We start from the raw sequence: 15,385 nt of genomic DNA on the forward strand, positions 1-15,385 counted from the left end.
TCACCATCATTGGAGGTGTTTAGGAGGAGACTTGATGGGGTGCTTGGTGCCATGGTTTAGTTGATTAGGTGGTGTTGGATGATAGGTTGGATGTGATGATCTTGAAGGTCTCTTCCAACCTGGTCTGGTCTATTCTATTCTATTCTATTCTCCCACATCCCTTTGAATGTCCTAGCAGGTAAGGATTCCTCATCCTTTTGGTCTGTCTGCCCCAGCCAGCAGTGAAACATTTCACAGCACACAAAGCAGAGCTCCCAAAGAAGGGATTTCCCCAGTGCCCCTGCAGGGCCATGGGCACTGCTCCTCCCCAGCACTCTGCTCTCCCAGCTGCTGCACACTGCCCAGCACAGACCCTCCCCAGAGCTCAGAACAACACAGAGCTCAGCCCCCAAGCAGACCCAGGGGTGCTCCCCCCTCAAAGTGAGAACACTTTGAAGGCAGCCCCCAGGTCAAGCCAGAGGTTCCAGAGGATCACAGCCACACCACAGCTTTTATTCTAGAACCCAACCAAAGTGCTTCCCAGCCTGCTCCATGCCCTGCTGTCCTTGCATTCCTGAGGCTGTGCTGCAACCCCCCTGAGCACAGCCCTGCACCCCACGTGCAGCTAGAGCTAAGCCACAGCAGGTGAGGCCAGAAGAGAGCCCCAGGTGCAGCTGTGCAGGGAAGCAAGAGCCAGGTGTGGCTTGTGGAGCATCTTAAGGCAGCCTCTCCACTCATGAGCAGGGCCTGGCTGGCTGGCTCCGTGCTGGCTCCCGGGGCAAGGGGCTTGCTGCTGTCTTGGCCTCCCCCTTTTCCACAGAAGGCACCTTGCAGCCCTTCCAGCAGGCGTTTCTCAGCTGCTACATCCCTTGGCCGGTCTGGACCGCTGGGAAGAGCCTGAGGTAAAGCAAGCAGCTGGCGGCGGCTCTCAAGGCTGGCAAATTCACTCGCTCCTGGGGCTGGTGCCAATAAAAGCCAAGGGATGCAAAAGGTTCAGCCAGGGTTTATTGCTCTGCCACGGCCGGGGCTGGAAGGCGCCGGGACTTCAGCCCCAGCCCCCCCGGACTGGCCGCTCGTCCCTTCCCGGCGTGGTCCCTCCCGGCCCGGGCGCCGGCGCCGTCACATGTTGGCTCTCTCCCGCTGCAGCCGAGAGTTGTAGGCTCGGGACACGGTGTTCCAGGAGTCCATGTACCGGTCCATGCACATCGCGATGCACTTCTGCGGGACGCACAGCCCTCAGCGGCCGCCCCCCGGCTGCCGCCCCCCGGCCGCCCCCCGGCCGCCCCCCGGCCGCCCCCCGGCCGCCCCCCGGCCGCCCCCCGGCCGCGCTCACCTGCTCCGAGTTGTCCAGGGCGCCGCCGGGCTTCCCGATGCACTTCCGAAAGCATTTGTCGGTCATGCGCTGCGGAGAGAGCCGTGAGGGCGGCCGCGGCGCTCGGCCGAGCCGGGCAGGACCGAGCGCTGCCCTGCGGAGGGGGAACGAGCACGGCCGGGGCTCCCCCGCGCTGCGGCACCGGCACCGCTCCCGCTGCCCCGCACCGAGCGGGACCCGGGCACCCCCCGCCCGCCCCTCCTGACCTGCAGCAGCTCCTGAGCGTTGGCCACGGCGATCTGCACCTTCACCTGCTCCATAATGAGCCCCGGGTCCAGCTTGCCGCCCCCGCCGCCCCCGGAGCCGAAGTCGGAACCGAAGTCTGAGCCGAAGCCGCTCTCCATGCCGCAAAGTCACCGCGGGCGGCGGCCGCACGCTGCCGGGAAATGGCGGCGCCGGGACTACAGCTCCCAGCGTGCACCGCGGCGCCGGGACTGCGACTCCCAGCGTGCCCCGCGGCGGCAGGGCTGGCGGGGCGGAGCGGAGCGGAGCGGCTTCGGGGTGGGATGCAGAGGGCTGGGAAGGGACCCTGAGGGCATCTTGTCCAACCCCCTGCAGGCAGCTCCAGCCAGAGCAGGCTGCACAGGGACACAGCCAGGCTGAGCCTGAATGTCTCCAGGGATGGAGCCTCCACCACCTCCCTGGGCAGCCTGTTCCAGTGTCTCCTCACCCTCACTCTGCAGAACTTCCTCCTGATGTCCAACCCAACTCTGCCCTGCTTCAGTTTCAAGCCATTGCCTCTCAGCCTATTCCCTACAGCCCCTTCTGAGCAGTCCCTCCCCAGCCTATCTGGAGGTTCCTTTCAGGTACTGGAAGGCTGCTCTAAGGTCTCCCTCGAGCCTTCTTTTTTCCAGAGCAGGGTTAAAGGTTAAACTGGATCTTAGGGAGAAGCTCTTCAGTGTCAGGGTGGTGAGACTGGAACAGACTGCCCAGGGAGGCTGTGGATGCCTCCTCCCTGGGGGTGTTCAAGGCCAGGCTGGATGAGGTCTTGAGCAACTAAGTCAAGAAGTGTCCCTGCCCATGGCTGGGGGTTGGAGCAGATGAGCTCTGAGGTGCCCTCCAACTTGAGGCATTCTAGGATGCTATGATTCCATGACAATTCCCAAGGCCCACGGATTTTGACAGGGAAGTGACTAAGGAAAGGTCCTGCTGCAGGATCCGGTCAGGTTCCTGTGATTTCATCACAGAATCATGGAATTGCCTGGTTGGAAAAGATCAACGAGTCCAACAATAACCCCGAGGGGAGGCTGCAGGGAGGTGGGGGTTGGGCTCTGCTCCCTAGGATCAGGTGATAGAGTGTAGACACAGTGCATCTTCCACCTGCTTTCCACTCCTTCGGTTCCAAACCCCGCACCCAGCAGAGCAACCTCTGCCATGTGTAGCATCTTTGTACGCAGCCGCCAGCGTCCCGTCGAGTCGCCCCCTGGTGGACCAGCGGCGGAATTGCACCCTGCGTTATACTAACCGACATTCATTCCGTAACTGCTCCAATCGAGTCCAAACCAGAAACACTAAACCACTTATGGGATGTATTTCACACTCGTGCACTCCATTTCTATGTCATATTTCATATTCATAAATGAATAACCTCTTCAGCACACCTCTGTGTGAGCTGAGGAACTGAGCACCACAGCAGAGCTAAACCCACAGCTGCTCTCATCTTCAGAGCATTGGAACTGCATCCTCCTGTCCATGGAAAAGAAACCATCCCTACACCCCCAGATGTACCACCAGCTGCTGTTGTGGTGGCTGCCTGTGGAGCAGAGACACAGCACAGGCTGCTGACAAGTGCCTGCAAGTTGAGCCAGGATGAGCACAGCAGCTCACAGCAGCTCACAGCAGCGCCTCACCCATTCCCTAGTGCCTCAAAACCATCAGTGCTGTGCTCAGGACCTGCTCCTGTTCTCTCAGCCAGGATCAAGTGGGCTACATGGAGACAGTTCCCTAAGTGCAGGGGCTGTAGAGCACAGGGAGTGAAGGAGAGGGCCAGTTACCTGCTCCAGCAGCTCCTGCTTTTCCCTCTGGTGGCAGCGGTGCTGTTAGTGAGAGGGGAAAGCAGCACCAAGAGCTGCTCCTGCAGCAGCTCAAGAGGTAATTCTGTTACTCTGATCTGCTGAGACCTCCCCTGGAGTAGTGTCCAGCTCTGGGGCCTCCAACGTAAGGACATGGAACTGCTGGAGAGGGTCGAGAGGCCACCAAGATGATCAAAGGGCTGCAGAAGCTCTACTGTGTGGACAGGCTGGGAGAGTTGGGGCTGTTCAGCCTGGACCAGACAAGGCTCCAGGAAGACCTCATTTGCATTTCAATATCTGCAGGGGAGCTCAGGCAGGCTGGGGAGGGACTGCTCAGAAGGGGCTGTGTCACAGTATCACAGTATAGCTAAGGTTGGAAGAGACCTCAAGGATCACCAAGTCCAACCTGGCACCACAGACCTCATGACTAGACTATGGCACCAAGTGCCACATCCAATCCCCTCTTGAACACCTCCAGGGATGGGGACTCCACCACCTCCCTGGGCAGCACATTCCAATGACAAATGACTCTCTCAGTGAAGAACTTTCTCCTCACCTCGAGTCTAAACCTCCCCTGGCACAGCTTGAGACTGTGTCCTCTTGTTCTGGTGCTGGGTGCCTGGGAGAAGAGACCAACCCCCTCCTGGCTACAACCTCCCTTCAGGTAGTTGTAGAGGGTAATGAGGTCTCCCCTGAGCCTCCTCTTCTCCAGGCTAAGCAACCCCAGCTCCCTCAGCCTCTCCTCACAGGGCTGTGCTCCAGACCCCTCCCCAGCCTTGTTGCCCTTCTCTGGACACCTTCAAGTGTTTTGATGTCCTTCGTAAACTGAGGGGCCCAGAATTGGACACAGGACTCAAGGTGTGGCCTAACCAACACAGAGTCCAGGGGCACAATGACCTCCCTGCTCCTGCTGGCCACACTATTCCTAATGCAGGCCAGGATGCCATTGGCCCTCTTGGCCCCCTGGGCACACTGCTGGCTCATGTTTAGGTGGCTGTCAATCAGCACCCCCAGGTCCCTCTCTGTTTGGCAGCTCTCAGCCACTCTGCCCCCAGCCTGTAGCTCTGCCTGGGGTTGTTGTGGCCAAAGTGCAGCCCCTGGCACTTGGACTTGTTGAATGCCATCCTGTTGGCCTCTGCCCATCTGTCCAGCTGGTCGAGGTCCCTCTGCAGAGCCTTTCTGCCCTCTAACTGACCAACATCTGCTCCTAACCTGGTGTCATCTGCAAACTTGCTGATGACTGACTCGACCCCCTCACCCAGATCATCAGTGAAGATGTTCAAGAGGACGGGGCCCAGCACTGATCCCTGGGGGGCAGCACTGATCCCTGGGGGAATGCCCTTGGACAGGATGCCCTTGGAAGCTCCCTTCCAGCCAGAAGCAACCTAGGAGAGCATCCATCTGCTCCTGGAGCACACCCCCTTTTCCCTCAGCTTGGAGAGGAGCGCAGGTGGCTCAGTGCCCCCCTGCTTCCCTGGGCACAGGCAGGTCCCTCCTGGGCTGAGCCTCTCACCCAGCTCCTGGGGGCTGGGCTTGGCTTTGGGCCACACAGGAGGCAGGGAGAGAGGTAAATTGCAAAACATTTATTCGAGTGTGTTGTACAAAAAGTTTCCAGTCATAAAATGTATATTACAAATCATTGAAAAAGACAAAAGACATTTGGCATGCATATTCTAGAAAGAAAAGGAAAGAGCCCACTTTGAAATGCTAAAGTCCAGAGCATCACCTCCTGCCCGCAGCCTCCCCCTCGAACATCTGCATCGCTTCTTGTGCTGACTTCCCCACCCCCATTCACCACCTTTATACTCTTCAAAGACTTGGAACCTCCTCCCAAGACAGAACCAAACCCTCCTCTGTGGCAGCTGCCCAGGGGTGGTCGGGGTGGGCCTGGCCCAAGGGAGCCCAGCCGGGAGGTGGCTAAGAGAAGCCAACCACGATTCCCAATCAGGAGGGCCTGAAGAGAGAGCTCAGCTCTAGTGCTGTGCCCAGCTCTAGTGCTGTGCCCAGCTCTAGTGCTGTGCCCAGGTCCAGTGCTGTGCCCAGCTGGGAAGCATTTTGCCTTCCCCTTGTTTGAAACAGCTTTGGGCTTGCAGTTGGGAGCGTGGTGATGGTGGAGGGGGCAGGGCTGGAGCACAGGGGCACGTCTCAATTACCACCACCACCGAATCCTCACTTGGTTAAAACCTAACTAGGGGGGAAAAAAAAACCCAACACAAACCCAATTTGGAAGTTTATTAAAACCCTTTTGATTCTTTCTTTGTTTTTTTTTTCATTGCCCCTGAACTCCAGGTCAGGATCACTGCTTGTGCAGCACCCTTTGCACCCTTCTAGGCCTTAGCATTTCAAGGCAGGCAGTGATGCTTACAAATAACAACTGCAGGTAAATAATGGTCTTGTAGAAAATAAAATGGAAGGAAAAAAAAAACCCAAAAGAAAACAAAAAGAGCAATAAAAACAAAACCCAAACAAAATAAAACAGAACCAAACCACTTTTAAATTACTTTAAACTGGTTTAAAGCTAAAGCAAGATGGAAGGGCAAATCAAAATTCTGTTTCCCAGGCCATTTTGGAGTTGAGAGAAACTCTTCCCAAGAGAATTTGGAGTCTTGGGCCATCCAAAGCTAAAAGCAAGGCTCTGATTCAAGCCACAAATGCAATCACTACCTCACCTTCCACTCACTGGGCCACAAGGGGGCTTCACGGCCTGCTCACGCAGGCTTTGGACCCAAACAGTGGCAATGAAAGGCAGCCCCAAACGGGGACAGACCTTTGCTTGGAGATAAGACTCTTGCAAGAGGAGAGAAAAGAGCTGAGGAGGGAGGGAAGTGGCTGCAGGAGATGCCGGTCCTGCAGGCTGCACACGAAGGACACAGATCCAAACGCTTCGGGGTGCAGGGAGGGTTTCTGCAGCCTCTCCTAACCAACCTCTGTGCAGGCTGCAGCTAAAGGGCTTCAACACAGCATGAGCATCAACAGCAGCCAAGGGTGACTAGACCCAGTGAGATCCCTGAAGTGGAGGTGTCCTGAGCTCCTTGCACTGCAGCCTCCCTGGCTAAGCCTGGCTGCAGGCAGCCTCACCTGGCTGTCACCTCACAGGCTGTGGGAAACAGGGCTCTGTTTCCTTCCTGAGAGCTTTGGTTTCTGCTACTAACACAAACTGTGCCAGCCAGGCCCAGGCAAACCAGGAGACAGTGACCTGCAGCAGTGTAAAGCTGCTGTGTGTGCCAGGGCAAAGCCCTGAGCTGGCCTCAGCCTGGCAAGCAAAGCTGTGCAGCAACAAGGGACTGCAGCCTCTGCTACCTGCAACGAGTCGCTGCAGCACCACAGCTGTAGCCATGAGCAGAAAGCAGCAGCATGAGGCCTCAGAGGCTCCTGGTAACTACCCCCAGCTGCAGGACACCCCAGGGTACCCCACTGCTGCTGGCTCTGCAGGGGGATGGCCCTGTCCTGACAGGAGCAGTCATGAAGCTAGGAGTAGCTGAGTGTGTTTATAGGAGTAGCTGAGTGTGTTTATAGGAGTAGCTTGGGGTGTTTGCAGGAGGAGCTGGGGGTGTTTGCAGGAGGAGCTGGGGGTGTTTGCAGGAGGAGCTGGGGGTGTTTGCAGGAGGAGCTGGGGGTGCTTGGTGCCTTTTATTTGAGATTCTGCCATGATCTACACAATGAATGATTGGCTTTAACTCTGCCCCTGCAGCCATGCTGCTGCTCCTTTCCCTTCTAACTAGTGAGAACCACTTAGGAATCACTTTTACTCCTTCAGCCAGAATAAGCTGTGTTCCTGGAGTAGGAACATGAGGAGCTACACTCAGGTGATAAAAGCTACACACTGGCTCATGTCCCTAACCAGAGAGATTTTTTTCCTCCTGACAAGGCAAATCTCTTTCTCCTTTGAGCTCCACACCTGATCCCAGGATGCTGGAGCAGAAGCACTGACCAGCCTCCAGCTTCTTCCTCAGTGGGTTGGGCAGAGGATCAAAGAGGAAAAGAGGGTGAGGGGACACTGGATTGTATTGGAACAAACCCACTTTGATTAGCCTGAAAATGAGGGGGGCAGGGGGGAAATCTAACCTTGGAAAAAGGGGGGGAAAAAAAGAAACTATCCTTTTTGGATTGGGAAAAGCTCCAAACCCTCCCAGTCTGAAGCACAAAGCTGAACAGGATGGTGCTGTTAACACTGGAGCTCAGCAGCAGAAGCAAGAGGGAAGGATGGCCTCTAGGAAACACCCCCCACCCCCAGCAAGGAGGAAGGGGTGTGGAATACAGTAGTAGTTTTTCTGTCCTGTCCTTTACAGCCAGGGATTCTTTCCCATGGGGTTAGTAGTAGCCTTTGTGCAAGCCCTGAGGTGAGAGAATCCCCCACGTCCACTCAGGCTGCTGGCATTCAGCCTTCCCCACCCTGCCAGTCCAGCTGGACAGCAGGAGATGCCTAAACGTGGGGCTGAGGAAATCAGCTAAGCTATAAGGACACAGCTGCACAAGAAGGACAACTTCTGCAGCCTGGTCCTGAAGGGCAGGGTGCTGCCCACAGAGGATCTGCCAGCACCAGCCCTTAAGGCTCCAAGACACATTCCCTGTACAGTAGCTGTTGAGAAAACTATGGCTCAGGTAGCAAGAGGATTTTTCCTCATTCCAGCTGCCTCTCCTAGCCCCAAACCTCTACAGAGGAAAAAAAAACCCAAAAACATCACAGGAAAAAAAAATAATGAACAACAACCAACCAACAACCCAAACCCAAAGGAGCTCCAGAGTCAGGGCTGTGGTAGTTAAGCTCACAGAGCAATCACCACCTCCAGCAGGGTGGAGCAAATCTGCAAACTGGCCCATGTTAAAACAAATAAATACAGACCTTGAGGCAAACAGAACCAAAAGCAACAAAACAAGCCCCAGAGCAAGCCCCAAAGCCCTCAACACCAGGATGCAGCTCTGTGCTAGAAGCTGCGTGGGGGCAGGCAGGGAAGTGCTGTCCCAGTGGTTGGAAGGTGCTCTGCACAAAATGCTTCTACCTTGATTGCATTCATTTGCATAACAGCTAATTGAGACAAGGTAATTGGCAACAGTATGTCTGAGAAACATAATTTCACTAGATACATTTTACAGAGAGAGAGAGAGAGAGAGAGAGAGAGAGAGAGATTATTTACTACATATTTAACCTTCTACTCAAGCAGAGTGGGAAAATTCCATGAGAAATAAAACAGCCAATAGCCAAAGTCGATCCCTAGGGAGCCCAAAGAGCCAAATCTTCCACTGCTTTGCCCAGCTGATCAGCTGAGAATGGAGATCCCAAACAGCCAAATCTTAGACTGCTTTGCCCAGCTGATCAGCTGAGAATGGAGATCCCTAGGGAGCCCAAACAACCAAATCTTAGACTACTTTGCCCAGCTGATCAGCTGAGAATGGAGATCCCTAGGGAGCCCAAACAACCAAATCTTAGACTGCTTTGCCCAGCTGATCAGCTGAGAATGGAGATCCCTAGGGAGCCCAAACAGCCAAATCTTAAGACTGCTTTGCCCAGCTGAGAATGGAGATCCCTAGGGAATCCAAAGAGCCAAATCTTAGACTGCTTTGCCCAGCTGATGAGCTGAGAATGGAGATCTCTAGGTAGCCCAAAGAGCCAAATGTTCCACTGCTTTGCCCAGCTGATCAGCTGAGAATGGAGATCCCTAGGGAACCCAAACAGCCAAATCTTAGACTGCTTTGCCCAGCTGATGAGCTGAGAATGGAGATCCCAAACAGCCAAATCTTAGACTACTTTGCCCAGCTGATCAGCTGAGAATGGATCCCAAGAGATCTCTGCTTTGCTATCAGCTTCACTTCAGTGATGTCAGAGCAAAGCAGCCCTGGGATCGATTTCTTTGTTTTAAATGGCCAACATAAAATCCCTAAGTTCCCACAACCCCTTCCCCTCCCCCCTCCCTTTTGTTCCCACCCTGCTTGCATTACAAAGCCATCAGTCAAAGCCACTAAACTGACCTCCTAGGTTATATCTGTCAGTCACAAAACTCTTCAGAGAACAGAATGTCCAAAAGCCACCGAAAACACCAAACCTTGGAGCTTGTTTGAGGAGTCTACAAACTACTTGAATGACAAGATCAGAGTTCAGGAGTGCAGGTAAAAAAAACCACAGGAATCTATGCTGGCATCAAAGAGTATCCAAATTCTGTATCCAAACTAAGAACTACTGGGGGGGGAGGAGGGGGCAGGGGGAAAAACCAACCAAAACAGAAGCAACCCAATCAAAACCCAACCCCAGGTTTGTTTCTACAGGAGCCAATACATTCTTTGGAGCAGTCAAGTTATTCCTCCTGGTGCTGGAGGATGCACTGCTACATGGGATCAAAGTCAGAGGGAGCTCCACTGAAATGCAGCAGCTGAAGGGACACAGTCAGCAAATGCATCCTCACCCTGCAGTCAAAGCCACCTGCTGCTCACACAGGGCACTCTGTGCACCCAGCGCTGCTGTGCCTCCCCCTGGGGCATCTGAGCACTCAGAGCCTGTGTCCTGAGCAGCAGCAAGCAGCAGCAGCTCCTGGTGACTGGTTAAGAAAAAGGCAATTCAGCTCTTCCTGCCCTGTTTTGCAAGTGCTGCTCCTGAGGACAGCTGGCAGTGCCCCCTCTGAACAGAGAAGCATGGACAGGCTGCACCTGATTAAAACAAGCCCACAGGTTACAGAGGATGGCCTCTAAAATGGGCATTTCTTTATCACTGCCAATAGTAAAAGAGGTTTGAACAGCTAAAATCTGAAATCCCTGCTCAGTGCTGAGCAGCCCAAAAGCTTTCAGTCACCAGGCAGGCTGCACAGCACAGCTCGTGGCCAGGGTTTAACAAAGCCTCACCTGGGACAAGGGCAAACTCCCCTGGAAACAGCAAGTGTGGGCTTGGCAGCTCCACACCTTGGGGTGCTGAGTGTCCAGGGAGCAGAGCCCCAACCCTCCATGTCTGCAGTGACAGCAGGGAGGGGAGCTGCTGGCAGGCTGAGCTCTGGGGTGGGCAGCTCCACACCCTGGGGTGCTGGCAGTGCTCAGTGAGCAGAGCCCCAGCTCTGTGCCTGCAGACAGCATGCAGGGGAGCTGCTGGCAGGCTGAGCTCTGGGGTGGGCAGCTCCACACCCTGGGGTGCTGGCAGTGCTCAGTGAGCAGAGCCCCAGCTCTGTGCCTGCAGACAGCATGCAGGGGAGCTGCTGGCAGGGCTCAGCTGTTCTACCCCTCAGCTGCCAGACCTTGGGGCAGGACAAGATGCCACCAGCCCAAGCCAAGAGTGTCCAAAATGCAGCTCCCCATCAGTGCAGCAGCAGCACTGATCAATTTGGGGGGGAGGGGTGGGGTGTCTGATCTTCCTCATTAGGGCATTGCTGAGGGGACCAGGCAAGGAGGCAGCACTGGGAACCCCTCCTGGGGCCTTGCAGGTGAAAACACTTTTTCAGAGTGGCCTTTTTTTTGGTTCCTTTCTTTGATTTTGAGAGGGGTTGGAGGTTTAGTTTGTTTGGGGGATGGGGTTGGTTTTTTTTTTGGGGTGGGGTAGGGTTGTTTTGATTCTTTCTTTGAGTTTTGGGAGGGGGTTTTGTGCTCTCCTGCTTAGCTCTGCAGTCCCAGATTCACCACACACACTCGAGGAGCCTCATCCCGTTTCAGCTAGAAACTTCTCTGCTGCTGGTTTGTACAGAAGGACTTTCAACTCTGTCTGGGGGAAGGGGGGGGGGGGAGCCCCAAAATGCTGCATTCCAATAGAGTTTTAACAGAGGGGGAAGGAAGGAAGGGAAATAAAGGAATCTGTTAAAAATCCTGGCAAGATTTCTTCAGGGAAGAGACTTCTTGCTTTGTGTTTTATCTTTTTTCTCTTTTTTGTTTTTTTTTTTTGCTATTTTTTTTATATATAAAAATGTACCAAGGAGTAAAACACCTCAAAGAAAATCAGATGATGCATATAAAAATAGTTTTCAGTGGCTCTGGAGGGGGGAAGGAGGAAGGAAAACAAATAATAGCAAAAATAAAAAGGAAATTAATGAAGAGAAAGAGCAAATAATAGGTTTCTTTTTTTTTTTTCTCCTTTTTCCTTTCCTTTTTTGTGTTTTTTTTCCTCTCTCCTTTCTTCACATCACTGAGCAGCCTCTAGAGGTTGTTCTGGGATCCCCCTGTGAAATAAGACAAGAGATGATTTTGAGTTCAGGTCTTAGCAGCTTCCCCACCCCAAGCCTGGCTTCTGGTTGGCAGCGTGGCAGGAGGTCAGGGCTGGGAAGGGACCTCTGGAGGTCTTCCAGTCCAACCCCCCTGCCAGGGCAGGAGCAGAGAACCCAGCACAGGGCACACAGAACACATCCAGGTGGGGCTGGAAAGGCTCCAGAGAAGGAGGCTCCACAACCTCTCTGGGCAGCCTGCTCCAGGGCTCTGGGAGCCTCACAGTGCAGAAGTTCCTCCTCATGTTGAGGTGGAACCTCCTGTGCTGGAGTTTCCATCTATTGCCCCTTGGCCTGTCCCAGGGTGTAACTGAGCAGAGCCTGGCCCTGTCCCTTCCTTCCTGACCCCCAGCCCTCAGCTATTGGTAGACATTGATCAGATCCCCTCTGTGTCTTCTCCTCTCCAGATTGAACACCACCAGGGCTCTCAGCCTCTCCTCCCCAGGCAGTGCTGCAGTCCCTTCCTCATCCTTGTAGCCTCTGTTGGACTCTCTCCAGCAGATCCCTGTCCCTCCTGAGCTGGATGCAATACTCCAGGTGTGGTCTCACCAGGACAGAGTAGAGGGAGAGGAGAACCTCCCCAGCCCTGCTGGCCACACTCTTCTGAATGCCCTCCAAGAGCTCTTTTGCCTTCTTGGCCCCCAGGGCACACTGCTGTCCCATGCAGAACTTCTTGTGCACTGCTTCTCACCTCAGTCAAAAGCTTTGCCTTTGGTAGTTTAGTTAAGCTCAGGGAATGTCACAACTAGAGAGAGACCTCAGCAAGCATCACTTCTACTGCCAGGGTGACAGCTTTGCTCCCCTCCAGCTGCCACAGCCTGCTTGGTGAGCTCCATGCCTTCCCCACTGAAGCAGATGATGAAATTGTGATGTTGTTAGCTTGCTTTATTTCAGAGGTTTCTATTTGAGACAGATCTATGCTGCTTTGGCTAAGAAAAGGCCTGTTTCAGCTGATTTCTATTACCCATACACTGCTCCATCCCTTGGAGACTAAAAAGACTTCAAGAGATCACCTTCAACCCCGAGTTTGTTGGGAGAAGAGCTGTGAGTGGAGACTGGGAAGGAGAAATGAATGACAAACATGGAGATAAGTAATATCATAAAGAGATTCATGGACAGCTGGAACACATGGAGGCTACCTTCTGACCCCACTTCCATGAAGGAGCTTTCTCCTTTTCACTCTGCCAGCTGCTGGCCACTTAGAGAATCACAGAATCATTAAGGTTGGAAAAGACTTCCAAGAGCAAGCCCAGCCTCCTGCCCAACACCTCCATGACCACACCACGACCATGAAAACACACAGCTGGTGTAAGAGAGATGACCACAGAATGGCAGGGGCTGGAAGGGACCTCTGAGGTCATACAGTCTAACCCCCCTGCTAGAGCAGGCTCACCCAGGGCAGGTCACAACCTCCACAACCTCTCTGGGCAGCCTGCTCCAGGCCTCCAGCACCCTCACACCAAAGAAGTTCCTCCTCATGCTGAGGTGGAACCTCCTGGGTCCCAGTTTGTACCCACTGTTCCTTGTCCTGTCACTGGGCACCACCAAACAGAGCCTGGCACCTTCTTCTTGGCACCCACCCCTCATATATTTATAGACATTGATCAGATCCCTCTCAGCCTTCTCCTCTCCAGGCTAACCAGCCTCATGGCTCTCAGCCTTTCCTCATCACACAGACTGTTCCAGTCCCTTCAGCATCCTTACAGCTCTCTGCTGGACTCTCTCCAGCAGCTCTCTGTCTCTCTTGAACTGGGGAGCCCAGAACTGGACTCAGTATTCCAGGTGTGGTCTCACCAGGGCAGAGCAGAGTTGGAGAAGAATCTCCCTAGCCCTGCTGGCCACACTTTTCTTGATGCACCCCAGGATCCCACTGGCCACATTGCTGCCTCATGGAGAACTCCCTGCCCACTAGGGCTCCAAGGGGCTTCTCCATGGAGCTGCTTTCCAGCAGGACCACTGCACTGGTGCCTGCTGCTGTTTCTCCCCAGGTGCAGGACTCTACACTTGTCCTTACTGAGCTTCACAAGGTTCCCCTTTGCCCAGCTCTCCTGGGATGGCAGCACAGCCACTCATTTATAGCAACATGGAGTCATTAACCTATAGCAGAGTCACTAATTTATAGAGTAATACACTTTTTTGTAACAGTGATTATATTTCCCAATGGTTCTTTTCTGCCTCCCCAGACCCTTTCACAGAGAGGCAGATACTGGACTGGGAGAACACTGCCTGCTAAACCCAACATTAACAGCCCCCAAAGCAGCCTCTGTCCCTGCAGTGCTCTAATCTGTAACCTGTCCTGCACTCCCACAGACACTGTGGCATGAGAGCTGGCCTCAGCCCCTGCCTGAGCTGCACCACTGCTGTTCACACAGCAGCTCCTGGCCAAAGCACTCAGACTGCACCGAGGCCACACCGCAGGCTCCAGCCCTCTGCCAGCACCCACTGGGAGAGGGGAGCAGGGACCTCAGGGCCACTGAAAGCTGAAGGGACCCTTGCTAAAACTTGTAGCTGATGAATCCAGCCAAGGAGGCCCAAGTTAACCATCTGGTCTCAATCTCCTTACCTGTTGGCTGAAAAGATCATCTTCTCCAAACTCTGCCTCATCCTCCTCCTCTTCGTTCTCTCGCACCAGGGACTTGGTAACGTTTCTCACTGCCACCTCCTGCACAGGGGCAGAGAAGCAGGAAGCAAGCAGAGAATCAGCCACAGCATAGTAGCATAGTATCATAGCATCAGTCAGGGTTGGAAGGGACCACAAGGATCAGCTAGTTCCAACCCCCCTGCCATGGGCAGGGACACCCCACACTAGATCAGCCTGGCCAGAGCCTCATCCAGCCTGGGCTGAAACACCTCCAGGGACAGGGCCCCAACCACCTCCCTGGACAACCCATTCCAGGGCTTCACCACTCTCATGGGGAAGAACTTCCTCCTCACCTCCAGCCTCAATCTCCCCACCTCCAGCTTCATTCCATTCCCCCTGGTCCTATCACTCCCTGAGATCCTGAGCAGTCCCTCCCCAGCCTTCCTGTAGCCCCCTTCAGATCCTGGAAGGCCACAATGAGGTCACCTCAGAGCCTTCTCTTCTCCATCAGAGAGTCACAGATTCCCAGAAAGGTTTGGGATGGAAGAGACCTTCAAGATCATCCAATTCCAACCCCCTGCCATGCCCAGGGACACCTCCCACCAGCCCAGGCTGCTCAAGGCCTCATCCAGCCTGGCCTTGAACACCTCCAGGCAGGAAGCAGCCACAGTCTCCCTGGACAGCCTGTGCCAGGCTCTCCCCACCCTCACTCTCAACAATTTCTTCCTAAGATGATAAGGCCAAGGAGCTGCCAGCAGTCTATGTCCAGCTCTAGGTTTTTACTGTACCCCCAATGTCATTCCCTGGTTGGACACTGGGGGGTTTACAGCCACCTGCCCTGGATTCAATGTTTGCTCTGCAAGCAGCCTCTGGTAATCTCCTGCAAGCCACAACAGCATTCCTCTCTGCAGACACTGAATGCATGAGAATGCAATTTAGCTTCAGGAATTCATTCTCTGTCATCAGCCAGGGGGTGGAGAGGTAGCAGCTGTGTTTCAAGTGGTCATCAGTTAATTTGACACAAGCTCAGAGCAGCCTCAGCTGAGACACACACTGCAGTATGGGACAGCTCCTCAGGGTGCTTACACAGCACAAAGAACATCCCCAAGCCCTGAGGAGAGAGATTTGGGGGTGCTGGTGGACAGAAAGCTCAACAGGAGCTCTCAGTGTGCACTTGAAGCCCACAAAGCCAATCAGATCCTGGGCTGCATCAGGAGAAGTGTGGCCAGCAGGGCAAGGGAGGTGATCCTCCCCCTCTGCTCAGCTCTGGGGA

The 15,385-nt window shown here is 54.3% G+C and overlaps 2 protein-coding genes across 2 annotated transcripts in view; both read right to left on the bottom strand.

Annotated features, from left to right (window-relative positions):
* Positions 1–962: 962 nt before the first annotated feature.
* On the bottom strand, positions 963–1,752 carry TIMM13 (translocase of inner mitochondrial membrane 13). Its single transcript, XM_068156176.1, has 3 exons — positions 1,558–1,752; positions 1,313–1,381; positions 963–1,197 (listed from the first exon to the last, which is right to left on the bottom strand). The coding sequence occupies exons 1-3, from the start codon at positions 1,693–1,695 to the stop codon at positions 1,099–1,101; spliced, it is 306 nt and encodes a 101-aa protein (XP_068012277.1). The 5' UTR covers positions 1,696–1,752; the 3' UTR covers positions 963–1,098.
* Positions 1,753–4,931: 3,179 nt separating this feature from the next.
* Positions 4,932–15,385, bottom strand: part of LMNB2 (lamin B2) — a 46,765-nt gene continuing 36,311 nt past the window's right edge. Inside the window, exons 11-12 of the mRNA XM_068156371.1 lie at positions 14,095–14,193; positions 4,932–11,489 (exon numbers count right to left, since the gene is read on the bottom strand). Of these exons, the coding sequence (XP_068012472.1) occupies positions 11,448–11,489; positions 14,095–14,193 (141 nt within the window). The 3' untranslated portion in view covers positions 4,932–11,447. The remainder of the gene's footprint in view (positions 11,490–14,094; positions 14,194–15,385) is intronic.

The sequence above is a fragment of the Melanerpes formicivorus genome, unplaced genomic scaffold (genome assembly GCF_026170545.1).
Source record: "Melanerpes formicivorus ecotype bairdi unplaced genomic scaffold, bMelFor1.0.p_v2 SCAF_34, whole genome shotgun sequence".
Lineage (NCBI taxonomy): Eukaryota > Metazoa > Chordata > Aves > Piciformes > Picidae > Melanerpes > Melanerpes formicivorus.

Coding starts and splice junctions, on each gene's coding strand:
- TIMM13 (XM_068156176.1), bottom strand. CDS start 1,695: ATGGAGAGCGGCTTCGGCTCAGACTTCGGTTCCGACTTCGGCTCCGGG. Junction 1,382..1,557: donor ACGCTCAGGAGCTGCTGCAG/GTCAGGAGGGGC, acceptor CTCTCTCCGCAG/CGCATGACCGACAAATGCTT. Junction 1,198..1,312: donor CCCTGGACAACTCGGAGCAG/GTGAGCGCGGCC, acceptor TGCGTCCCGCAG/AAGTGCATCGCGATGTGCAT.